The following is a 26,767-nucleotide window of genomic DNA, read 5'->3' on the forward strand; positions in this document are numbered from 1 at the left end:
TGATCATGCAAATGTGCAGATTTTCATAATGATTCTTTTGTACATATCACTACCCGTAAGTCAAGGTTGAACTTCAATGACTTTTCCAACAATGGCATTTGTTTTTTTATCAGTTAATAGCCCTTTCACTAGTACAGACCACGCATTCAATCAAACATCGTTTATCATGCTAGAAGGCTTTCTTAGTTTCTTACCTTTATTTGTAGTTGTTACAGTACGTCCCCACCAAAGAGGTCCAGGTGTTATTTTGTGGAAAAAGTGCATTATTGGCTATATTTCCCCTAATATAAGCCCTCAATGAATTGAATTGAATTGAATTGAATTGAATGGGGCATTGGGGTGTTGTGCTAATTTGCTTATTTCCATCGCTCAAAACTCTTTTTTTTTTGTATATATCCTCTCTTCATAATTACCCCAAGCGGAACACTTTACTACTTATTTCGCTGGAAATAAGCGAATTAGCACAAAAACCCAACCGCCATTGAGGGCTTATATTAGGGGGAAATAGCCAATAATGCACTTTTGCACAAAATAACACCTGGACCTCTTTTGGTGGGGACGTAACAACTACAAATAAAGGTAAGAAAGCCTTCTAGCATGGAATTCTCCTTTAACCCATTCTGGGCGGGAACCCCTTTTGGTGTTTTAACTAAGCATTATGTTATACTTTAGCTATTGAAAAATAGCAGATCTACAAGATCTACGAGCTTGTAGGTCTGCTATTCATGAAAAATCGTGAAAATGCGGCACAAATCTTATATATATATTCTTTCAGAAGACTTTTTTTTTTATTTCGACGTCGGGCCTAAATGGGTTTAACATTTTATTTAGAAAAGAACAAAGGAACATGAAAAGGGAGTGATAGAGATTAGATGCGTATGAATGATAGGTAGAAGGCCGAGGCTCCAGGGGGGTTAGGATACCGTGAGTGTTTGGCCTGGGGTCTGAGTAGTGAGGCGTCCTTCTGGTCGTATGAGGACACGCCTCCAATCCGAGACCCCCCCCCCCCCCCCCCCCTCTGGAACCTGAAACTAGAAAACAAATGTGAGTACAAGAAATTGGAGGGAGGAGTATGAGATACAATGCACGAGTGACGGGTGAAACAAACGGGCATATATACTGTACATACTCTCCCCTTATTGGAGCGAGGGCAGAGATAGGGCGGAAAGCTTGACAGTTGCCATGGCAGCGAGGCCTTCGGTGAGTGGCGAGGGTGGAGCCGAGATCAGTTACCATGACAGGTTAAATGGTGGAGTTAACTTGTGACTATGGTGGAGTTGCTTTGTGCTTGATAGCTGAGGAAGGCCTAGGAATGGAATTAGCATGACATAGGTGGTGGAAGTATAACCAACGATCTTATCTTGAAACTATAAGCGTATTTCTTTCTCCTAAACATATGTTGTACCAACTCCATAAAATGTCTGTGACCTTACATACATTTCGGGTATTCCAAATAGACATCAGTCCCATCCATAATAATGTCAGACAATATTGTTGCATTGTGTATACATACTCTGTATACATGATGTCATTGCCTAGTCATCTCACTTATACTTGAAAAATACTTAATAGTTAAAACGTCGTATGTCGTGCGCTGCAGTGTCGCTGAATACACGTTTTCTGGAGCATCAAAGTGAGTTGCGAGCCCTTGCTTTCTTCTACGTTATCTGTCTTTACAGTTTGGCAGACCTACAAGCTCATAGCGCGCCACTCGGTGGCGCACTATGAGCTTTTGTAGATCTGCTATTTTTCAATAGCTAAAGCATAACATAATACTAACACCAAAAGGGGTTCCCGCCCAAAATGGGTTAATGTCAAGCTCTGTAGGGTATGTGATATGACGTGTTTAATAGCTCCATATTCTGATGTTACTCATTGACATATAACGTTTGTTCAGTGTCAAATAGCTCGGTGTAACCACCGACGCGGAGCGGCACAGAGCTTGTAGATCTGCTATTTTTTCAATAGCTAAAGTATAACATAATGACGGGAACACCAAAAGGGTGTTCCCGTCCTGAATGGGTTAATTAATGCAATCAGATAGGACTGTTCTGTTTGGATGTACAGTATTGCTATGGGCTATCAAGGCCAGGAAGTAATGTAGGTTTTTTTTGCCACTCAGTAGGCGTTCCCGGACTTCCCGCCTAACTTCGAGGTATGATGATGATGTCACATGCATATACCCTCTATAGAGCGTCGCAGTCCCGCCCCCTTTCATGACGACGCCAGGCCCAGGAAATTAATCCCAATGCATTTTTCCCATAGACATTTCAAAACGTATTTATTTAAAGACCTTATAAGCGTCGTACAAAGCCAACTCTTGTCGTGACAAATCATGACAACAAACACAATATTTTGGACCAAACAAATAATTACAAAGAAGAAAAGCAACAAAAAAAAGTGTTGTAACCTGCCGTTTTCTTCTTCTTTCTAATTATTTGTTCAGCCCGAAAAATTGTGTTTGTTGTCATGATTTGTCACGACAAGAGTTGGCTTTGTCCGCGGCCTAAACGTCTTTAAATAAATACTTTCTGAAAAGTCTATGAGGAAAATGAACGGGGATTTCTTTTCCGGGTCTCTCGAGGGGGCGGGACTAGCCTGGCTAATAAGCCAGACTCAAATCACACTGTCGTGTGGTATTTGAGTCTGGAGATGCTGTGTATGGATCTTGTTTCCCGGGCGAGTTCAAACATTTTCTCTTTGACGCAATTGGTCAGAGCTACTGTCAGTCAAAGGTCTCAAGCATTGAACGTCACTGTACCAAAGCCCGCCCATATTGCATACCGTGTCCCGATTGGCCACACCAGTTCTCTGGTGTAGGAAATGGGCGTACAATTGAGCCTCTCCAGACCGTAATCCGCCGGCAGGCAATTTTTTTTTTGCCAACGGCTGATTCGGTCTGGCTTATTAGCCAGGCTAGGGCGGGACTGCGACGCTCTATAACCGGACGATTTAAAAAGGGCGGCATTTCTTCCTCGGCCTAGTACTAAGGCCACGACTTTGGCCTGGCGGAGACAATAATTAACTCCGATAGCATGTGGTTAACCTTTCACTATACAACCCCACCTGACCACGGCAATAAACAATGCAGAGGTTAAAAAAAACCAATAATAAAAAGAGGGAGAGAGAGAGAGAGAGAGAGAGAGAGAGAGAGAGAGAGAGAGAGAGAGACCAGTGTCTCGTTGGGAATGTTGGGAATCCCTCGCACTGTTTCCACTGATCTGTTATTCATTAACCCTTATCGTGTGTGTGTGTGTGTGTGTGTGTGTGTGTGTGTGTGTGTGTGTGTGTGTGTGTGTGTGTGTGTGTGTGTGTGTGTGTGTGTGTGTGTGTGTGTGTGTGTGTGTGTGTGTGTGTGTGTGTGTGTGTGTGTGTGTGTGTGTGTGCGTGTGTGTGCGCGTGTGCGCGCGCGAGATCCATTTGACAACATTTGCAAGGATGTCATCACTATGTGTGTGTGCGTGCGTGCGTGCGTGCGCGCGCGCACGACTACCAATGACATCATCGTTGGGGGGGGATTCTAAGCCAATAGAAACTACAGCCTTTCTCTCACAGTAGAGGGTGACAGGAAACGGGGAGAGACAGAGAGTGACACGCAGCAACGGGCGTCGGGCTCGGGAATCGAACCTGCGACTCGCTGTCAGGTTCAATTAGGCCATAATCTTGTTTTGAAATGACCAAACCTGACCATCGATGATGTCACTGGTAGGCAGGTTTCCTCTAATCTGTGACAGAAATGGATCCATAAGGATCATTAGTGAGGTGAAGAGACTGTACTTTATGTTGAAAATGGGTGGAGGGTTCCTTAAATTGTCATGTTTGACCTTTGAAGACGAGCTGAGATGAAGGGTGTGCTTTTCACACTTTGGGGACATACAGGTATCTATGGTCATATTGGAGACATTCAGGTATCTATGGTCATATTGGGGACATACAGGTATCTATGGTCATATTGGGGACATACAGGTATCTATGGTCATATTGGGGACATACAGGTATCTATGGTCATATTGGCGACATACAGGTATCTATGGTCATATTGGGGACATACAGGTATCTATGGTCATATTGGGGACATACAGGTATCTATGGTCATATTGGGGACATTCAGGTATCTATGGTCATATTGGGGACATACGGGTATCTATGGTCATATTGGGGACATACGGGTATCTATGGTCATATTGGGGACATACGGGTATCTATGGTCATATTGGGGACATACGGGTATCTATGGTCATATTGGGGACATACGGGTATCTATGGTCATATTGGGGACATACGGGTATCTATGGTCATATTGGGGACATACGGGTACCTATGGTCATATTGGGGACATACGGGTATCTATGGTCATATTGGAGACATACAGGTATCTATGGTCATATTGGGGACATACAGGTACCTATGGTCATATTGGGGACATACAGGTACCTATGGTCATATTGGGGACATACAGGTATCTATGGTCATATTGGGGACATACAGGTATCTATGGTCATATTGGGGACATACAGGTATCTATGGTCATATTGGGGACATACAGGTACCTATGGTCATATTGGGGACATACAGGTACCTATGGTCATATTGGGGACATTCAGGTATCTATGGTCATATTGGGGACATTCGGGTATCTATGGTCATATTGGGGACATACGGGTATCTATGGTCATATTGGGGACATACGGGTATCTATGGTCATATTGGGGACATACGGGTATCTATGGTCATATTGGGGACATACGGGTATCTATGGTCATATTGGGGACATACGGGTATCTATGGTCATATTGGGGACATACGGGTACCTATGGTCATATTGGGGACATACGGGTACCTATGGTCATATTGGGGACATACGGGTACCTATGGTCATATTGGGGACATACGGGTACCTATGGTCATATTGGGGACATACGGGTACCTATGGTCATATTGGGGACATACAGGTACCTATGGTCATATTGGGGACATACAGGTATCTATGGTCATATTGGGGACATACAGGTATCTATGGTCATATTGGGGACATACAGGTACCTATGGTCATATTGGGGACATACAGGTACCTATGGTCATATTGGGGACATTCAGGTATCTATGGTCATATTGGGGACATTCAGGTATCTATGGTCATATTGGGGACATTCAGGTATCTATGGTCATATTGGGGACATACAGGTATCTATGGTCATATTGGGGACATACAGGTATCTATGGTCATATTGGGGACATACAGGTATCTATGGTCATATTGGGGACATACAGGTACCTATGGTCATATTGGGGACATACAGGTATCTATGGTCATATTGGGGACATACAGGTACCTATGGTCATATTGGGGACATACAGGTACCTATGGTCATATTGGGGACATACAGGTATCTATGGTCATATTGGGGACATACAGGTACCTATGGTCATATTGGGGACATACAGGTATCTATGGTCATATTGGGGACATACAGGTATCTATGGTCATATTGGGGACATACGGGTATCTATGGTCATATTGGGGACATACAGGTATCTATGGTCATATTGGGGACATACAGGTATCTATGGTCATATTGGGGACATACAGGTATCTATGGTCATATTGGGGACATAGAAATATACCAAAACAAGAAGAAATTCCAATCGTCCTGTCAGCAATGCATCTTGGAATGTAAACAAGCATGTTTGTTTACATTACAAAATATCTCTTTTCGAAGCTATATAAACGGCACACTAAAATGTTTCCGAAGATATTTGAGGAATGGAACGAGCAATGCAGTGACATTCATCCATTTTGAGCGGGACCCCCCCCTTTGGTGTTTCAAGCATTATGTTATGCTTTAGCTATTGGAAAATAGCAGATCTACAAGCTCATAGCGCGCCACCGAGTGGCGCGCTACGAGCTTGTAGGTCTGCTATTTTTGAAGAATCGTAAAAAACGCGGCACAAATCTTTGAATATATATTCTTTCAGAGCGAACGTTTTTTTTTATTTCGACGTCGGGCCTAAATGGGTTAAGTTGATTCAGCACTTTTTACTTGATATTCATCTTGTCGTCTGGCTGCTGCAAGACTATCCTTGCACTAACGCAGTGGTTACACCTAATCTGGCTACAGTATATCATCATTGACAACATAAGGCCAAGGTATGTGGCCCATGAATGGAAGGACGAAGACAAGGTAAACAACATGGTAACAAAAGCATTCCTTTTGCTTTGTCCTTAAATTACACCTAGTATAGGCTGTCAGCAGAAATGCTCAATGTGGGGATCCTACAGATACAAGATGCAGGCAGAGGGTTTATAGTGAGAGCATAAGGTGAGAATTTTATCCAGTCAGGAGGACGGGAACCCCTTTTCGTGTTTTAAGCATTACTTTAGCCATTGAAAAATAGCAGATCTATAAGCTCATAGAGCGGCACCGAGTGCCACGCTACGAGCTTGTATTTCTGCTAATTTTTTTTTATCTTGAAAAAGTGGGGCAAATCTTATGAATATATATATATATTCTTTCAGAGCGAACATTTTTAACTCAAATCTTTGCTTCTGGGGGGATCCCTGGAACAACATATTATGTTTTATAACATAATCATAAGTCTGTGGGTCCTTGACATGGAAAAAGGTTGAGAACCACTGATATAGAAACATAGAAAACACAGAAAACCTATGAAGACTTTTTTTTTTGAGTGGTGCAACCACTCCAAGGAACAGCAATGTCCGTGTTCACTCACCTATGTGACTCGTGTTCACCTATGTGACTCGTGTTCACCTATGTGACTCGTGTTAATGTGTGTGACTCATGTGTGACTCATGAGTACCAGTAGGGGCGCTGTCGTGCCAGAAACAGAGAGAGAGAGATAGTGTTGCACTGTTGCCTGCTAATGAGAGAGAGAGGGAGAGAGGGGGGGGGTGTGTAAGGGGGGGAGTTGCACCACTCAGTTCACACGGGTGTGATTTTTTTTAAATCGACCTCAGTCCTAAACGGGTTAAAACATGCAATCACAGTCCTGCAGCCCATCACCCTAAAAAGGAAGGTCTGCTCAAATTGCCCGCGTGTTCAGTCGGGTTGGTTGGCTCTCGCAGGTCTCGGAGCCCGGCTAAAGAGAGCGAGAGAGACTGAAAGCGAAGAGAATCGTGTCATTGATTATCAGTGAGTCAATGTTGGCTTTGACTGGACACACAGTGAATAGTTGCTTTGTTGAAGAGAACGGGAGATAAGAGATTTTTGGTCAAAAGGAGGAGAAACGGTCAGAGGGATGGATGGGGGAAGTAATGTATGCATACAGATGTATTGTGTGGTGCCGCCTGCACTGGAAAAAAGCTTTGAGTCTCTCTCTCTCTCTCTCTTGCCTGTGTGCACTTTTGCACGTGCTAAAAAGGGTAAGGTCGCGTGCACGCATCCGCCTGGGTGACGGCAGACTGCTGGGCGAGCGCTGGCGCTTTGGCATGGGCATCAACATATGGAATGAATTCTGTACTGGCCACATATGGAGCGTGTCTTGAGTGTACAGGGTTTGATGAGGTCAGATCAACATAACAGGTCAGCTCCATATATGCAGATCTAAGGGTTTGAGGTCAGATGTAGAGTTGATTGGCCGGCTCCATATATGCAGATCTATAGGTGATGATCCAGTCTTCTCCATGTGTGGTTATCCAGGGTTTAGATGAGGCGTGACCATATATGGAGGCGTGGGGTGACTAACTAACTGACTGGCGGACGGACGGACGGGAGATCCAGTTTTTCATAGTAAATTGCGACATACGGTCGCAAACAAAATGCATTGTATAAATGTAACTATTGAGGGTATAGAAATGAATCAATCCTCTGACCACAGGTCCGTTTTTACATTTTCAGAGTTCAAATAACACTGGATTTGAAAACGGCTTTGAAACCGGATTGTCCTTGTTGGGATCAGTACACGACTACAGTGTACATGTACCTTAGAGTATATATGAATAGAGACGGCACCGGATATCTCCTCCCATCCACTTGCATTAAGTTGCTCAAAAGCGCATGAGGCGATTTCACTCAGGAACAGAGTGCATTCTGGGATGGATTTGCCCCAAACTCATGAACGCGCTGGCCGTTGACTATCATTGCACACGTTCACGTATGAAACAGCGGCGTTCACGTATGAAACAGCGTTCACGTGTCATCGTGAACGTGCACAATGATAGTCAACGGACCAGCGTGTTCATGAGTTTGGCCCAGCGCTGCAATACCAAATTCGGCCACTATGTCCATTTCGCCTCAGGGTTTCCTCCGGGTGCCGTCTCTATTCATATATACTCTAAGACATGTACTGACACTATTTAGGCTTTGAGATTTATCTTCTTGTGTGCGTGGTCTGTTTTATCCACCACAACATACCGGAGAAACTACAAGGGGATCATCCTGTGGAGAAATTAAAAGGGCTACTTGTTGGATTTTCGTACCGGATCTGGAGCACACAGTGACACGTGTGTGTGTGTGTGTTGTTGTTGGGGCAGCAGACCAGTGATCTGCTTGGTGCGTTCATGTTGAACAGTGTGTTAATTCAGGCCTGACGTCGGAAAAAATAAATAAAAAAAGAAAAGTTTTCTAAATCATGACAATTTTCTGAAAGATTTGAGGCACATTTTAACGATTTTTCAAAAATAGCAGACCTACAAGCTCATAGCGCGCCACCGAGTGGCGCGCTATGAGCTTGTAGATCTGCTATTTTTCAATAGCTAAAGTTTAACATAACGCTTAAAACACCAAAAGGGGTTCCCGCCCAAAATGGGTTAACAACGGCTAGTTCTACCCCGAGTGGAATAGTAAGCTTTGATCTCTAGCCCATTTAGGCCTGACGTCGGAATTTAAAAAATGTCTTCTAAATCCTGACAGTTTTCTGAAATACCTATGTTTCTGTATCAGTGGTGCTCAATATTTCATGTCAAGGACCCCAAAAGTGATATGTAATCCACCGACCCCCCCCATCTGAAAATATGTTGTTCCATGGACCCCCCCCCCATATATGGGAATAAAAGGGACACAGACAGATTTGTGGAACGGGTACTCTGACACGGGTTCAACGGGTATTGCATAGCCTGGTGAGGCATAGATCTCCAACTTCCATCGTTACCGACTCGGTGCGCTACAGCCGGAACCCGGTCTAGTATAAGAAAGGCTGGCCAATGGGAGACTGGCTTTGTACCCGTGTACCCGTGTTCGTACCAAAAAAATGAGCATGGTTACTATGGTCACTCAGTTCACACGGGTGTGATTTAAAAAAAAATGAGCATGGTTACTATGGTCACTGACATTACGTCAGACCACAGCTGATCAGGCTATATAAGACCTTGCACCACTCAGTTCACACGGGTGTGATTTTTAAATAACCATAACTTGCTCACTTTTCAACCGATTTTCAGACGGTTTGGATTGTTATAAACGTCAGAGGTGTCCATGGATGGCTCAACTGTCGAATAAATAGTGGACCTTGATTGAAAACCACCGATGTATGACATTGTGGGCAGTATTATGCGTGTCTTAAGTACCAGGTCTTATTACTTAACTTAAGACATGGAGGCGTGGTCAATGCTGTTTGGCCACTCGGAATAGCCAAATGGCATTGATCACGCCTCCAGGTCTTAAGTTAAGTAATAAGACCTGGTACTTAAGACACGCATAATACTGCCCTGTATGTCATACAAATTGTACCCATTGCCTCCTCCCTGCTTGGCATTCAGCAACAAGGGTTGAAATTGCGGGGGGGTATAAGTACCTAATGACATACTAACGTCATTCATGTGCAGGGGGTGTACTTGTACATCAATCCGCCTCACGCCAAGGAAATAGGAGATCGTCTCCTGACCTATTGGCCTCATGCCTCGGGAACAGGTTGTTCTCAAGGCCACTTCTACAACCACATATCCTACTGGTGCTAATATTACACCTACAGGCTTTAGTTTAGACATTGGTGCGACTGTCATTAGACCGACAACCTACCTCAAACCCTAACCTAACCCTAACCGCAAGCCTCTAAATTGCTCTTAATTAGAGCAGAGCCAGGACAATAGAGCGTCGCAGTCCCGCCCCTTACCAGGGCCCAGGAAATGATTCTCCGTTCATTTTCCTCATAGACATTTCAAAAAGTATTTTAAAGACGTTAAAGACGTTTACGCCGCGGACAAAGCCAACTCTTGTCGTGACAAATCATGACAACAAACAAATAATTAGAAAGAAGAAAAAAACGGCAGGCAATATTATGTTTGTTGTCATGAGTTGTCAAGACTCGAGTTGGCTTTGTCCGCGGCGTAACCGTCTTTAAATAAATACTTTTTGAAATGTCTATGGGAAAAATGCATTGGGAATCATTTCCTGGGCCTGGCGTCGTCATGAAAGGGGGCGGGACTGCGACGCTGTATAGCAGAAATACAAAGCCATTTAGATTCAAAATCAGACCATGATCTGATGGTCTGAGGTTGACACTAATGGGCTTGATGGGTGGACTTGATCCCCTCAAAGGTAATCACACTTTAATCATTGACCTCCAGAAACCTACCTCAGAGGTGACTAGATTAAACCAGACTAAATCTAAATATAAGATTGAGAAACTTTTAGTACTTCTAGTAAGACTAGTAAACCTTAATTGCCCAGACTCTTCTTCAACAAAGATGGCGAAAGCAAACATTCTTTGTTCGGTACTCATACAATAGTATGGTACAAAACACTGAAGTCCTTAAACCAGAAACCTAACCGCAATCATGGGAGCAGCGTATGTTCCACCGTTGTTTCCGCATGTCGGTCTCTTGGTGTGTCTAATCTGCGTGTGCATCCCAATATTACGGCTTTATAGTCTTAACCCATTTTGACCTGAGATCAGATTCTAAAAATGTCTTCTACATCCTGACAGTTTTCAGTCGTTCTTTGATTTTTCAAAAATAGCAGACCTACAAGCTCGTAGATCTGCTCGTAGATCTGCTATTTTTCAATAGCTAAAGCACAACATAATGCTAACACCAAAAGGGGTTCCCGCCCAAAATGGGTTAATACGGTGGTTTTCAACCAGCGGTCCGGAGACCACCACCACCACCAAGGGGTCCTTGGGGTGGTTCCGGGTGGTCCTGATCCTGAATGATGGAGAGTTGATAACAAAATGGACCTTTATAGATCTTTAACTCTTGAGAGTGTCAAATGAAACTAAATGAACCCCAACAGATCAATTTGGTTTCATTTTATGCTCCCCAGGAGTTACATTATTGTTGAACTATTGTTAATTACTTCTTGTTAACTACATCTGCATAACTTAATTCTAGAAGTCTACACAATTAGAGAATGTGGGAGAATTGTTGTTTTGTTTCTCATACGGTACAGCATCAATACAGCGTGGAATTGTGGGCAAAATATTATCCAACGACAACACAATATTACAAGTTTTGGGTCTGCGAGGCTAAATCTCATCAAATGGTGGTTCCGTGGCTCAAATGGGTCTGAGAGGCTAAATGTCATCAAATGGTGGTCCGTGGCTCAAATGGGTCTGAGAGGCTAAATGTCATCAAATGGTGGTCCGTGGCTCAAATGGGTCTGAGAGGCTAAATGTCATCAAATGGTGGTCCGTGGCTCAAATGGGTCTGAGAGGCTAAATGTCATCAAACGGTGGTCCGTGGCTCAAATGGGTCTGAGAGGCTAAATGTCATCAAATGGTGGTCCGTGGCTCAAATGGGTCTGAGAGGCTAAACGTCATCAGATGGTGGTCCGTGGCTCAAATGGGTCTGAGAGGCTAAATGTCATCAAATGGTGGTCCGTGGCTCAAATGCCGAATAAATAATGGACCTTGACCTTGACATGAAAAGGGTTGAAAACCACTGCTCTAATACAGGGGTTCTCAACCTTTTTGGTTGCGGACCCCCGGAAATGCTTTGGCCATGTCTCGCGGAAATATTTGGGGACCCCCTAAAATAATTTGGCAACCCCCCCTAGGGGTCGCGACCCACGGGTTGAGAACCCCTGCTCTAATATGTAATAAAATGAAACTGAAAAACCCTAGGATGTGGTGATGATGATGATGATGATGATGCTTAAAGGCACTATATACATGTGCTTTTTACCATTTGTGATGATGATCATTGTGGTTGGTGATACTCATAAGAGCATACAGCAATGTATGTGACAAATAGCATAACTTTAACTATGACATCAACTACCACGTGTACAAACTTCAGCTGTCCGTGCTGTTGGCCAGGACCAGTAGGAGAGAATACAATACACCTGGATTAATGGTTACTGATCCACATGAAGCCAGGCCATTGGTAGACCACGTATTGTTGCGTTCAACACTTGGAGCTGCATCTGATGTCTTGTTCTATAGAAATAGTTGGATTGATTCAGAAATAAACGATTTTTAACCTTGGTCTTTCCATCTGTCTTTGTCTGTCTGTACCCTCTTTCCCTCTCTCTCTCTCTCTCTCTCTCTCTCTCTCTCTCTCTCTCTCTCTCTCTCTCTCTCTCTCCCTCCATCTCTGTGTTGTAGGTTCTCTGGAGTTCGTCCTAGTAACCTGGGCAATAACACCAAGCTTGTTGAATGGATGCCTCAGAATGACCTGTTGGGTAAGTCCTGACAGAAACACAATGGCCGTCTTGCAAACTGTCATACCGGCTTATATTACTGGTTACTGAAATAGCTAAAAGCATAATTGACCCGTTGCACGGCTTCGTTGCGTTAAAGTCACGTTGGTGGTGGTGGTGGGGGTAAAATCGTTTTTACCGAAAGCCGCTGAGGTCCTTGACATGTCTGTCTGTCGGTCTCTCCTGCTACACACGACATCACTGACCACTTTCTTAAAAGGATCCCTGGCTAATAAGACAAATATGCCTTAAGACATTATACTTGCCCTCTACAACTAAAATGAAAACACCTTCAATATTGTATTTTTTTCATAAATGGAGAACTCAGTAGGAGCTGCTCCTGTCGCAAGTTGATGATGTCATATGTCATATGTGGTCCAGCCCTATGGAAACCCAACGCTATGCTTCCTAAGGATAATATGAGCATCAAAGCAATATTCTAAATACTTTTTATTAGCATGTGCATTCCAAATATTCCATAGGGATGGACCACACATAGACATATGACATCATCAACTTGTTCACCCCCAAAATAATGCTCATTTTCTATCAAGTACATGTGCCACGAAGCCTTGGATTCATGTTGTTTTTGTCACATTCCAAAAGCCCATAGTTGTGATGACCAGCGACGATGACCTGATCATAGTCTCCTACCGTATAGTTTCAAAGGAGACTCATCAGATTAGTGGCTAGGAATGTGACAATAAAAAATTAAAGAATCTCCATGAATTAAAGGCTTCATGGCGTGTGTAATAAGTGGACATATTGTTTTTTTTTGGGGGAGGAATTACTTCTAAATAAAACAACAACAACACCAGCAACCTGCTGTGGTTTGAGCTAATGAACTAACCGTTCTATTTGACACTCGCAGCAGCTGTAGTAGTAAATGCGTTGGGCATTTTGTGTAGATGAAGGGATTCTCTGTGACCAAGAAGAACATGTAATACATCACTTATTGAACGAGTCAATGATTCACAGACACCTACACACACTGAGGACACACACCGAGGCAGTCCCCGGGTTTTCACCACAGTCTGAAAAGTGAAAACTCACCTTTCTTTCAGACTCTTCCTGAATCCTCACCCCGTAACACTCCTCGTATTGTTCTTTCCATTCACTTCTTGTCGCCCGTTTTTGATAGATTCGGTACATGTGGGTTAATACTTGGTCACAAACTTCACATGTTGTTATTTAGATCGTCTAGTATGTTATTCCTAGCTACTTTGTAGATCTTGTTTTATGTGTCATTTTGTTCACTAAGGAAAGGGTCATGCCATTTACTCTGATCTTGCACTTTGTAAGTTGCTCATAAAATGCCTACAGGTAGGCTATATAATTGTAAATTGTACACACATAGATTTTGTTTGCCTAGCTAGCAGGTGTAAAGACATTTTTGAGAGGTGCTAGCCCCTCCTATGTCCAGCTTTAAGGGTCTGTGTAAACACAAACATCGAAGACAAAAGTGAGGACACACATTGTCCTCCACATTGGCCAGAGACTTATGACGATAAGAGCGCCCCTCACTTCAAACGGGTGTGATTTTTGAGGGGCGCTAGCCCATTGACAATGAATGGAGAATTTACGCCATATGTGTCTGAGCAAATCAGTATTTTTGTCCTACACAAAGAATTCGCTGTCAATTCCCATTGACAGCGAATTTTATGTCATAGTGTCTGAGAAAATTGGCATAATGCCTATTTTACGCCCTGATGATGTACGATGATAAGAGCACCCCTCACTTCACACGGGTGTGATTTAAGGGTTTGGCTTTTCGGCATATCCACGTGAGGTTTGTTAATGGCTAGTAGGAAGTATGCTAAGTACAGAGTCAGGAGATATACTGTGGGGCATTGTCGTTGTTATTAGCTGGTTCATAGCCGGCAAAACCTTTCTGATCCGTTGCCCTGTAATTCTTAACGAAAACCATTAGGAGTTCGAATTATGGTATAACATTGTATGAACTGTGGGTGAATTGATTTCACTCATGGGACCCAGCTGTGATCTGTCGCCTTCGCTATAGCCTATATATATCTCACCTTTTGTCAGACATACTCTAGTTTGAAACGCTGAGGAAGGCCGACGTGCCGAAACGCGTCCGACCGTTTCCCTAGGTACACCTGCTGTGTGCTCATTAAAAACATAAATAGGATCATAAGAGACTATACTCAAGAGTGCGGATATTCCTTTTTTGAGTGAACAGCAATGTCCGTGTCTGTGTGACACCTATGTGACTCGTGTTAACCTATGTTTGTGTGTGACTCATGTGTGACTCATGAGTACCAGTAGGGGCGCTGTCGTGCCAGAAGAAGAGAGAGAGAAATAGTGCTGCACTGTTGCCTGCTAAGAGCGAGAGAGAGAGGGGGGGGGGGGGGGGGGGAGTTGCACCACTCAGTTCACACGGGTGTGATTTTTTTTTCATTACCCTGTGTTGTTTTTTAGTTTTAGTCATAGTCTCTTCGATAGTTTTCATTTAGTTTCAGTCACATTTTAGTCACCTGGAATGTTTTAGTGTTTAGTCTAGTTTTAGTCGACTAAATGTCATAAGACTTTAGTCGACTAAATCTACAGTTGATTTAGTCGACTAAAATGTATTTTGCTGGGCCTTGATGCCGTCATAAATGACTGTTTTTACACTTGCTGAAAATAGCCGATCTACAAGCTCACAATGTGACGCGTTGTGAGCTTGTAGATCAGCATGCAACCAAGTGTAAAATGACTTATACTGGACCTCTTGTCCACTATAGTCCCTTCCTAACATTTTAGTCTAGTTTTTATTTGTCGTCGAAATTGTCAGTACATTTAGTCTTAGTTTTGGTCATAATAGCTTAGCTTTCATTTAGTTTCCATTTAGTTTTCGTCAGTGAAAAAAGGTAGTCAGTGAAAAAAGGTAGTACCTGGCTTAGTTCCACCTATTTATGCATACTGCAGGAACTTGGCTGTTCCTGCAGGCTTAGTTTTAGTCGACGAAAACAACACTTCCCTGTAATAATAATGTAATAATAATTGTTTGCAGGAACTTGGCTGTTCCTGCAGGCTTAGTTTTAGTCGACGAAAACAACACTTCCCTGTAATAATAATTGTCAGTGGCGTGCACAGATATACACTAGAAGGTGCTAGAGCACCCCCTGCCCTTTTGGCAATGTACCCTTTTTTTAAAAAAATGAAAAAAAGTTTTTCTTTCTTTTTTTCCTTTTTTTTGTACAGTGTACACTGTACAGTATGTGGACCATGGTGACATGCTTCTAATATATTATTTAGGCCCCACAATCTATAAATCTCACACTATTAAGGCAACCGGACGGTTCCACGCGCTGCACAAGGTGCCCTTTTTTTCACTTGAGCACCTGCCCCTCTAAATGTCTGTGCACGCCACTGATAATTGTTCTCCCATACAGGCCACGCCAACACCCGGGCCTTCCTGAGCCACGGTGGCCTGAACAGCATCTACGAGGCCATGTACCACGGCGTGCCGGTGGTGGGCGTGCCCCTCTTCGGAGACCACTACGACACCATGACCCGCGTGGCCGCCAAGGGCATGGGCATCATGCTGCACTGGAAGACCATGACGGAGGAAGACCTCTACACTGCCTTGACCAGCGTCATCCAGGAGAGCAGGTTGGACTTCTTATTTTTTTTATCCCACGATTTTGTAACCCACTTTTCACCCCTGTGTCAATTATCTACGACAGGGGTTCTCAACCCGTGGGTCGCGACCCCTCGGGGGGTCGCCAAATTATTTTAGGGGGTCCCCAAATTATTTTCAAAAAAATAAATTAAAAAAAAGATTTTTTTTTAATTTTATTTTCACGATTTTTCAAAAATAGCAGACCTACAAGCTCGTAGCGCGCCACTCGGTGGCGCGCTATGAGCTTGTAGATCTGCTATTTTTCAATAGCTAAATTATAACAATGCTTAAAACACCAAAAGGGGTTCCCGCCCAAAATGGTTTAAGGTTATTGTAGCAGTCAATTTATATTGGGGGTCGGGAGGGGGCGGGGCGGGGGTCCCGAGACATTGCCAAAGCATTTCCGGGGGTCCCCGGCCAAAAACGTTGAGAACCCCTGATCTACGATACGATACGATACGATACAACTTTATTGTCAGCTTTCACTGCAATTTGCTTTGTGTCCATGACGTCACCGTTCAAGATACAGACAGGACATACACAATACATTACACAAGGTACATTACAGGACACACATCACAGAAGCAGACAGGAACAAGAACAATAGAACATAATCCTCTAATGTTATCCTGGGCCCTCCGCCAACCTGGGGATGAGCAACGGACTTGACCTCATGCTTCCTTCATGCGTGAGTGTCCAAGTCGCTCCTTTACACCTGACAGGGGGGGAGTTTCCCTGGTTGGACGTAGCGTGTGGAAGGAACACGTTATTCCAACCAGTTCCTTTCCCCTCCATCAGGCGCCCCGGCTGGCCAGGGGGAGGCAGTTTAGAGACCAGGATTACATTATTTATTGGGCATTTGAGCCCATGGACCACCATTTGATGACATTTTGCCTCTCAGACCTTGAACTTTGAATATTTCGTTGGCAAACGATCAAAATAACAATTCTTCTGCATTCCCTAATTGTGTAGACTTCTTGTAAATTAAGGAATGCAGATGTTTAACAATAATGTAAGTCTTGAGAGCGTAACATGAAACATCTCATTTTACACTCTCAAGAGTTCAGGATCTCTAGGGGTCCATTTGGTTACCAACTCTCCATAATTTGGCCAGGGACCACCTGAAACCCCCTCAAGGACCACAGGTGGTCCCCGGACCACTGATTAAAAAAGAAAACCACTGATTTACAACACACACACACACACACACACACACACACAGTGCACATGCACACGCGTGCACATGCATAGAATTGGACAGGTTCACACTTCCAACTGTTCCGAGTTTGTTCTGTTTTGGATATCAGTGCCATCTAGTGACGACTTGTGGCATCACATGCTGGAGTTTCCCCAAAACAGGGACACCAGGGTTAAAGTGGTTAAAGTTTCCATCAAATCCATAAATGATGTCAAATTAATTACTATGGATGTGTGTAATGTTTGATGTTAAAAAACAGCAAGCCACACGCACACACACACACACACACACACACACACACACACACACACACACACACACACACACACACACACACACACACACACACTACTACTACTTTTTCACTTGAGAGCTACTTTCAAAATGACGGGCTCAACAAGATCTACTCACCCAAAAAAATAATATTATCCCATTGCTGAAAATAGTTATTTAATTTGACCTGAAGGGGCATTGGAATTACATATAAGAGCTGGCATTACATAATAGAGGGGGGGAGAAATGGAATTAGTACCGTTTTGTATAACTTTGTAATGCTACTGACTTTTGTGTGCAACACTCTTGAAAACAAAGTATTGCATTGTGGGTTCACCTATTATAATTGAAGTGGCAGATGTTTATTTTTATTTTTAATTATAATTATATTATTTTTAGGGCCATGTCATGTGGTCTATATACCTGTACATCCTTTGTGATCTACCTGTAGATCACAATCTACCTTTTGGGGCATCCCTGGCCCCGGAGACCACCATGTGGTCCTTGAGTGGGTTCCAGGTGGTCCCCCAGCTAAATGATGGTAACCCTTTTTAGATCCTTAACTCTTGAGAGCGTATAAAATGAAACCAAATGGACCCGTACGGGTCCATTTGGTTTAATTTGACGCTCTCAAGAGTTACATTATTGTTAAACGTCTGGCCTTACTTAATTTACAAGAAGTCTACTAGTGTAGTTCTGGGGGCCTGCAAGGCTAAATCTCATCAGACAGTTGCTCCGTGGCTCAAACGGCGAATAAAATATTGAGCCTTGATAATGGAAAAAGGTTGAAAACCACTGGATTGACCTCTTTCTTAAAACCTCTCATCGGTGTGTTCCTTCCCCTAGGTACCGCCAGCGGGCCCGCGTCCTGTCCACCATCCACAAGGACCAGCCGGGCCACCCGGTGACCAGGGCCGTCTACTGGATCAGCTACCTCCTGCGTCACCACGGAGCCGGCCACCTGCGCTCCGCCGTCTACGAGGTGTCCACGCACCAGTACTTCCTGCTGGACGTGGTGGCCGTCGTGGCCGCCGCCACGGCCCTGACGCTCTTCACCCTCCACCGGATAGGACGGTTGTTGTTGAGGTCGAAGGTCGCCCCCGGGGGGGGCCCGAGGAGAGCGGCGGCGGCGGCTGCGGCGGGGGGCGAGGTGGCCGCCGCGGCCTCTAGGGATGACGATAGCATGGCCAATGGACACTGCCATAGTGACAACAGCAGCAGCAGCCTGGCCAATGGGAAGCATAACCGCAACGGCTCCCTGGTAAAAGAGAAGAAAACGAATTAAGTGTAAAAAAAAAGAAGAAAAAAATGGCCGGGGGAGGGAGAAGGATCGAGGAGGAGGAGGAGGAGGAGGAGGAGGATGTTGTCCTTATAGACTCTGATCTAGGTTCAGTTTAGTGTTTTTTTTTTTGATAAAATGATGAAACTCGTCAACGACAGAAGGAGATCTGATCCTAGGTTACGTCTACAGGCAACTGCTATTAGCAACAGCAAAACCCAGAGGCTGGAGATGGAGGAGGAAACGCAATGCATCATGGGGGTCCGGAAATTGAAGCCTAATTCATGCGTTGTTGCACTGACTGACGGCGTTGCGTTTCATCGCTTGGAAAAGCAGTTTATTTGTGACTCCGGCGTAACGTTTGCCGCAACAACAAGGCGTCGTCGTGCGACAAAAATAATGAATTAGGCTTTTTTTTACGGGATTGGGTGCTCAGTCGGTCAGAACCTGTGTGTGTGTATTTGCAAGTGTGTGTATGTGTGTGTGCCGAGGGGAGTTTTAATGAAATGCAACAACGTCTAACAGAAGCAGTTACAACAACAAGGACACCAAAACCATTTAAAAAGACACAGAAAAAGAAAAAAACAAAAAAAAACAAATGCAAGCAGGAAAAACGCATTAGAGAACATTGATTTCACATGTGCTTCTTCTCTCTCTCTCTCTCTCTCTCTCTCTCTCTCTCTCTCTCTCTCTCTCTCTCTCTCTCTCTCTCTCTCTCTGAATGCCAATCCGTTTTCCTTGAACAAAATAAGCACATCATGTTAAAGAATGTTTTAATTTAGAAGCTGATGCTTTCGATGGCAAGCAACGGCACTGTGTCACCCAACTGCCTATATAGTAAACTGTAAATAGAGGACAAGTCTATTTATTACTGTACAAAAGGTATTTTAATGGTGGACAATTTAGCATGGCTTATTCTTAATTTATTATTTCATTTATCTCGGTTATTGTGATTTAATTATTACACATGCACACTCCCTACTTTTTTTAAAACAAATGTATGATGTTCTGTCCATAATGTACGTAATAAATGCACAAAATATGCATCCAGTTGACTGATAAACATACATTTCATACCAAGGCTTCAATAGGAGTCTAGGACAGATTCATCTATTTCATCTAATATAGTATACTGAACGTCTATCGCTTTTCGCTGACTGTAGAATCAATAATCTGCTGCTTCCGACACCGCCTAATTTGTTGATGAAGAAGATGTCGATAAAGATGTGTCCAAGATTTGTTTTAAATTGTTTTGTTTGTTTCTGTTTTTAACTTGAGTAAAAGCTTTTCAGTGGTAAAGGAGTGGTTTCAAACCTGTTCTGCTCCAACCATTACATGTTTTTCCCCCAAAATGCTCACTGTGTAGACTAGGGATACCGGTTGTCCGATCTAGATCAGTAATATTGACTCAAGTAGTGTTGTAAAGACTGACTTTATTCCATCTCTATACATCGGTACATATGTAGCTTATCAGCTATGTATTGCCAATGATATATTGGCCAATATCGGCTCGTCGGCCTTCCTGTTCTCTAAAGATATCGGTATCGGTCAATTATTTTCTACGTCAAAACCTCTCCCATTTCACATTGCCAAACATTGCCTACACTAACGGTCAATCGGGGAACTTCCTTCCTACTTTTAACAGCGAGCTGAGGTCACTGTGGGACCAGCTCGGTTGGGGGTTTAACAGCGAGCTGAGGTCAATGTGGGACCAGCTCGGTTGGGGGTTTAGCGGTTGGCAGTGTGAAAAGGGTGATGGTGTTGATATTCAAGCAGATGCCTTGTGAATCCCCCCCCATGTGGGCCGTGCCTCCCTTATATACTTATCCCTCATATGAGTATCGATTGAAAGATTTATTTTGCCACATCTCTTGCTTCCCACTGCATCCCTCCCTCCCAGTATGATTCATGTTCTCGTTCGTATTTGAGAGGAATAGTTGTTCATTAATGACAGTCGAAGATGAGGAGCACACCAGTCACAATATACAGTACGTGGCCAGACAGTGGCCTTGTGGTTAGAGTGTCCGCCCTGAAACTGGGAGGTCGGGGGTTCGATCCCCGGCCGGGTCTTATACCACCCAATGCCTCCCTGCTTGGCACTCAGCATCAATGGGTTGGATTGGGGGTCAAATCAACTAATGATTCCCGAGCGCGGCGCACGCTGTGGCCCACCGTTCCAAGAGATGGGTCAAATGCAGAGAACAAATTTCACTGCGGTAACGTCTGTGACTAATCGTACGACTTTGACTTTACGTACCTTCATTTAGAAACCCTTTTGGCTTCTCAGCCACCGGGTATTAAACTTGTCGAGGAAGCAACCAACCGTAGCGGTTTTCTTTACGCTATACACACTAAGCAGGCCTATAGTGTATACTTAATTTTGAATGTGAATGGTGCAGTTTCCGCATAATTATCACCCAGGAAATATTTCCGTATACTGAAAGCGTGATTACTGGCGTGCATGTGTGTGGACTGTCTTGCGTGTGCTTAAGATCATTGAGCAGATTTAGGCCGGAATACCAGGGTATATCGACAATGCTTTGGCCCTGCCAGGTTGTCATTATCATGAGTGTGTGCTAATAATTATTAAAAAGCATTCCAAGGAGTCATGCAATGGCAAGTTTCACCTTGTTATGTTCAGACGAAGGTTATTTCAGCAAGACTGAGGTTTCCTTTATTAGTTTTCTCAGCTTTCCTCCACCTTTCCTCAACTCCATAATTCATACATTATGTGAATCAGCCTATCGGACTGTTCCTATGTCCGGAGTTGATTTTACAAAACAAAAAGATTTCTAATTATTTTTTTTGCGGATGTTATCTTCCATTGTTCTTTGTCATAATGATTACGCTTGAAATTGGCAGCCGCAAATTGCAGATGTCCGAGCAAAGAAAATGTTGCACTGTTACTAAAAAAATCCACACGAGAGAGAAACACAATTGTAAAGTAAACAAAGCAAATGCTTTGTTTTAACCAATCAGCAGTAGAGAGGCGAACTTCAAAAACCAACCAACCCACAAACTTAACGATGAAACGTTGAAGCTTCTTTTACGAAACACGACGACAAGATCGACAAAATAATCTTTGCTTTTTCTCTGTGAGCTAACTGTGAGTCTTCCGATCCTAGCCCTGCCATGAACTGAGACTATATACTTGAATCTTAATCATCATCATCATCATCAACATCATTTCCATCTTCTTCGTCATTATCACCAAACAACTTCAACACTTCTTTATGGTAACGGGCTACAGGCGACACACAAGCTATGACCAGGGAACGGCGACAAAGTAAAAAAAGTAAAACGAACTTTGTCAATAAAGGACTTTGTTTTTTTGTATGATTTCAGTATTAACATTAGTGTAGTTATCATGGTAGCCTAGCCCCATCTTCTTTATGTATTGCGGTTGTCCTTGTCTCATATATGTCTCATCTCATCATGTATGTGTGTTTGAGCATCAATCCGAAAGGCCTTCTTCTAAATTATAAACGTTATAATTAGTCATTTGTATTTAAGAAGCGCTTTTCTCGATACTCAGACACTTTACAGAAAAGATAGAGGGGAAAATGCAGTATAAAAGGACAAAAGGCTGACTCGTGCATTGTCCCTGTACTCTATTCTGTTGTCTTCACTCTCTTTCCATGACTGTCTCTTTGTCGCCTTTCTGTCTTTCTTGCAGAAGTGCTCCTTTTTTCATATACTTTTATTTAAAAAGTAAAAAAAAAAATGTCCTCAATTGTCCCCGTCATGTGTGTCCATGTTGTAAATACAATAATGTAAAACAAACAAAACTACTAATGCTAAATAAACATTACATATTTTGTTTGCATATTTGCATTGGACATTTGTTTGACCGTATATTTGTCATGTGTGGATGTATTGTTTTGTTTTCACTTGCACAAGAATATTTAAAAATGATACACAAAGTCAATAAAACATGTGAAGGAGAATGTCCTTCAGGGGCTTGAGGACTGGCATTCTCCAGGAATATTTGTACATTAATAGGATAAAAAAACATTGTATATGCAGACAGATAATACAACATTAGACATGACATATATAGAGCGTCGCAGTCCCTCCCCCTACCATGGACCAGGAAATGAATCCCAATGCATTTTTCCCATAGACATTTCTATTAGTATATATTTAAAGACTGTTACGCCGCGGACAAAGCCAACTCGAGTCGTGACAACTCATGACAACAAACACAATATTTTGGACCAAACAAATAATTACAAAGAAGAAAAACAACAAAAAAAGTGTTGTAACCTGCCGTTTTTTTCTTCTTTCTAATTATTTGTTCGGCCCAAAAAATTGTGTTTGTTGTCATGAGTTGTCACGACTCGAGTTGGCTTTGTCCGCGGCGTAAACGTCTTTAAATAAATACTTTTTGAAATGTCTATGAGGAAAATGAACGGAGAATCATTTCCTGGGCCCTGCTAGGGGGCGGGACTGCGACGCTCTATAGGCTAGAGAAATAAACAAAATGGACAAAATAACAGAAGAAAACAGCAGAACAAATCACAACAGTAAAAGTCACAAAACGGTAAACCTCTAGGGAAAACATTGAATGGACACCAGGTTAATTTGGCAGACCATAATGGGAAATAAGACAACTCCCATAGATGTAACGTCAGAGAATCCCATATATTTAGACCCTCTGAAGCCTATATATTAAACCGAGTTTGAGACGTATACGGTCCTTTTGGAGGACCTGCTCATTCACTTGTGTTTGTGGAATTGAACGCGATTCACATGAATTGCAATACAACACAGTTACGTCATTGAACAGTGGAAAGTATGTGTTTCGCCAAATAGTTGATTGAGAACATGTTCACACTTTGCATAGATACATAATAGTCACATTGAAAAGTCCAACTACATTGAACAAAAGTTGAACAATAGGATGGGTTTGCAAACATCCGCTGTACATAAAAAGTGAGTATATTGTTGTTGTTGGGTGTGTTATTTATAATAACAGCACTCTTGTCTGTTCCTGGTATTCCTGGAGGCGAGGTGGGGTTCTATATAGTGGCCTAGCTGATCTGTTGGCTTCAGAAAAAGTGGCATCATCACCATGGACCGTGCACTTAAACAGTAGAGAGAAAGTGTGAAGCACCCACTGGAAAAAAACACAAAAATAATGAGATTAAATGCCTCACACAGCCTGTAGTGCTTCATCTCACTCTGCCTCTGCAGTGACTGAAAGATCAGTATGTGGATCATTCAATCCACATACTGTACAGATATAGTAGTGTCAATTTAATTTCTATTCTGAGTTTCTTGTTTGTTCTTATTTTGTGTAGCCTCGGAAACCCAGACGTTTTTATTTCCAGGGAGAAACTTTGTTTGTTTCTTTGTGAGTACAGAAAGAGCTACAGGTATACTTGGCTGGCTGTTGGGGCGTTTTTTAATACTAGCCTATGTATCTCTCTCTGTCTCATGGCATGCTAAAGAAATCTTAGGTACAGGGTCATGGTGGTTGTGTTAATTTTTGTTGATTTTTGTCAATCATGTTACAAATTGCTGCCTTATACCGAGATAACTTCAGCGATGTTATAGTGGTCAGAATACACCATGCCCAAGGCTCATTGGGAACACATTGGCCCCTTCTCAATTCTATTCTTAACCCTACTCGGGTCCTGAAAAGCCATCTCTCTCTGTCTCATGGCATGCTAAAGAAATCTTAGGGTCATGGTGGTTGTGTTAATTTTTGTTGATTTTTTAAATATTGGACATGAATAATATAAAAGACAGATCTAGCTAGCTGTTAGCTAGGCTGCGTTTGGTAGGGGATGCATCAAGCTGATCTGAGTGGAATTGTTACTGAGCTGCTGAGAGGCTTGGCAGGTATCAAATGGTGGAATAATCTAAAGTGGCTAACGCACGCACGCACGCACACACACACACACACGCACATACACATGCACGCACGGCACACAAGCACGCACGCACGCACGCACACACACGCACACACAGTCAGGAACTTGGCCTGTTGGATAGGGTTCTCTGATGTTGTATGCTCGCGGTGAGTGAAGACTCTGTAATAAAACACCCAACCTGCACCCCCGCCTCGCTGCGGCCCTGTTAATTATTCATACTGCTCACCTGCCGGCCTGCTGACAGCACACACACACACACACACACACACACACACACACACACACACACACACGCACGCGTGCAGACACAGTCAAATGTACCTTCAGGTATGTCTGACTAACGTACGTTAATATTTCAGTTGTATTCTTTTGTTGTCACTGGTTGTGGCCAGGCCAAGCAGTTGACTCACTGAGGCAGCAGTATTCTTGGTTTGGGGAGCTGAGGCCTGAGGGTCAGAGAAGGAGGAGAAGAGGAAGGAAAGAAGGCAGTCCAGTTTGCTCATGGGGAATCTGATATGGCATAAAGTGGGCACCGCATTCACATGAGCCATTCATTCCCAAGTACCCCACCTTCCTCAAACGTTGTAAGTGCCCGTGCATTATCTAACCTGGCTGACCCCTTTAGAGTATAGGCTGAGCCCTATACCTCAAAGGATCACGATGATGAGGGGGTATTAAGCACTTAAGTGTTTTGGACTAAGTGGGTTTATTGTGTGGGATCAGGAGAGACCCCCGCCCGGCCCTTATGCTCACATAAGCGAGACAAGTTCATTTTATTTCATACACCAAGAGGCAATAAATATCAGAGGTGTTTACATGAGGCATATACACATTCTTTTAAAAATGAAAATACCTTTAGAAACAATAATAGTACAGAAAATAAATTATTAATATACGTATACTGTAATATAATAATGAAATTGCCCCCAGGTACAATACTCACAGAAGATAAACCGAATAGAATGTTTTTAACCTCCTATTACCCGCCTTGTTAACCTAGTATCCCCATCCTTAACTTGTTTGCTCACCATTTTGACCACTTTACAGTACATACTGTATGTAACATACAGTAATGGAGGGTCTCTGAAGGGGTACATCTGCTGTCCTTGGAATGTTGTCAACGTCTTGGTTGCCACGTTATGCCGTATATCGCCTCAATAGCTTGGCCATGATCCTTCAGCACAGGGGCGGATCTACAGTATGGTACAGTAGGCCTTATACCGGACTGAACCAGGCGGATCTATGGTACAGTAGGCTTTATACCGGACTGAACCAGGCGGATCTACAGTATGGTACAGTAGGCCTTATACCGGACTGAACCAGGCGGATCTACAGTATGTTACAGTAGGCCTTATACCGGACTGAACCAGGCGGATCTACAGTATGGTACAGTAGGCCTTATACCGGACTGAACCAGGCGGATCTACAGTATGGTACAGTAGGCCTTATACCGGACTGAACCAGGCGGATCTACAGTATGTTACAGTAGGCCTTATACCGGAATGTTGTCAACGTCTTGGTTGCCACGTTATGCCGTATATCTCCTCAATAGCTTGGCCATGATCCTTCAGCACAGGGGCGGATCTATGGTACAGTAGGCCTTATACCGGACTGAACCAGGCGGATCTACAGTATGGTACAGTAGGCCTTATACCGGACTGAACCAGGCGGATCTACAGTATGGTACAGTAGGCCTTATACCGGACTGAACCAGGCGGATCTACAGTATGGTACAGTAGGCCTTATACCGGACTGAACCAGGCGGATCTACAGTATGGTACAGTAGGCCTTATACCGGACTGAACCAGGCGGATCTACGGTATGGTACAGTAGGCCTTATACCTGACTGAACCAGGCGGATCTATGGTACAGTAGGCTTTATACCGGACTGAACCAGGCGGATCTATGGTACAGTAGGCC

The 26,767-nt window shown here is 43.4% G+C and overlaps 1 protein-coding gene across 5 annotated transcripts in view; it reads left to right on the forward strand.

Annotated features, from left to right (window-relative positions):
• Nucleotides 1-18,999, forward strand: part of ugt8 (UDP glycosyltransferase 8) — a 44,163-nt gene extending 25,164 nt beyond the window's left edge. For all 5 annotated transcript variants that reach the window (XM_079499701.1, XM_079499703.1, XM_079499700.1 and 2 more), the window contains 3 exons: nucleotides 12,499-12,575; nucleotides 15,989-16,208; nucleotides 18,536-18,999. In XM_079499701.1, the coding sequence (XP_079355827.1) occupies nucleotides 12,499-12,575; nucleotides 15,989-16,208; nucleotides 18,536-18,974 (736 nt within the window). In that variant the 3' untranslated portion in view covers nucleotides 18,975-18,999. The remainder of the gene's footprint in view (nucleotides 1-12,498; nucleotides 12,576-15,988; nucleotides 16,209-18,535) is intronic.
• The last annotated feature ends 7,768 nt before the right edge of the window (nucleotides 19,000-26,767 follow it).

This window comes from Electrona antarctica, assembly GCF_951216825.1.
Source record: "Electrona antarctica genome assembly, chromosome: 4".
Taxonomy (NCBI): domain Eukaryota; kingdom Metazoa; phylum Chordata; class Actinopteri; order Myctophiformes; family Myctophidae; genus Electrona; species Electrona antarctica.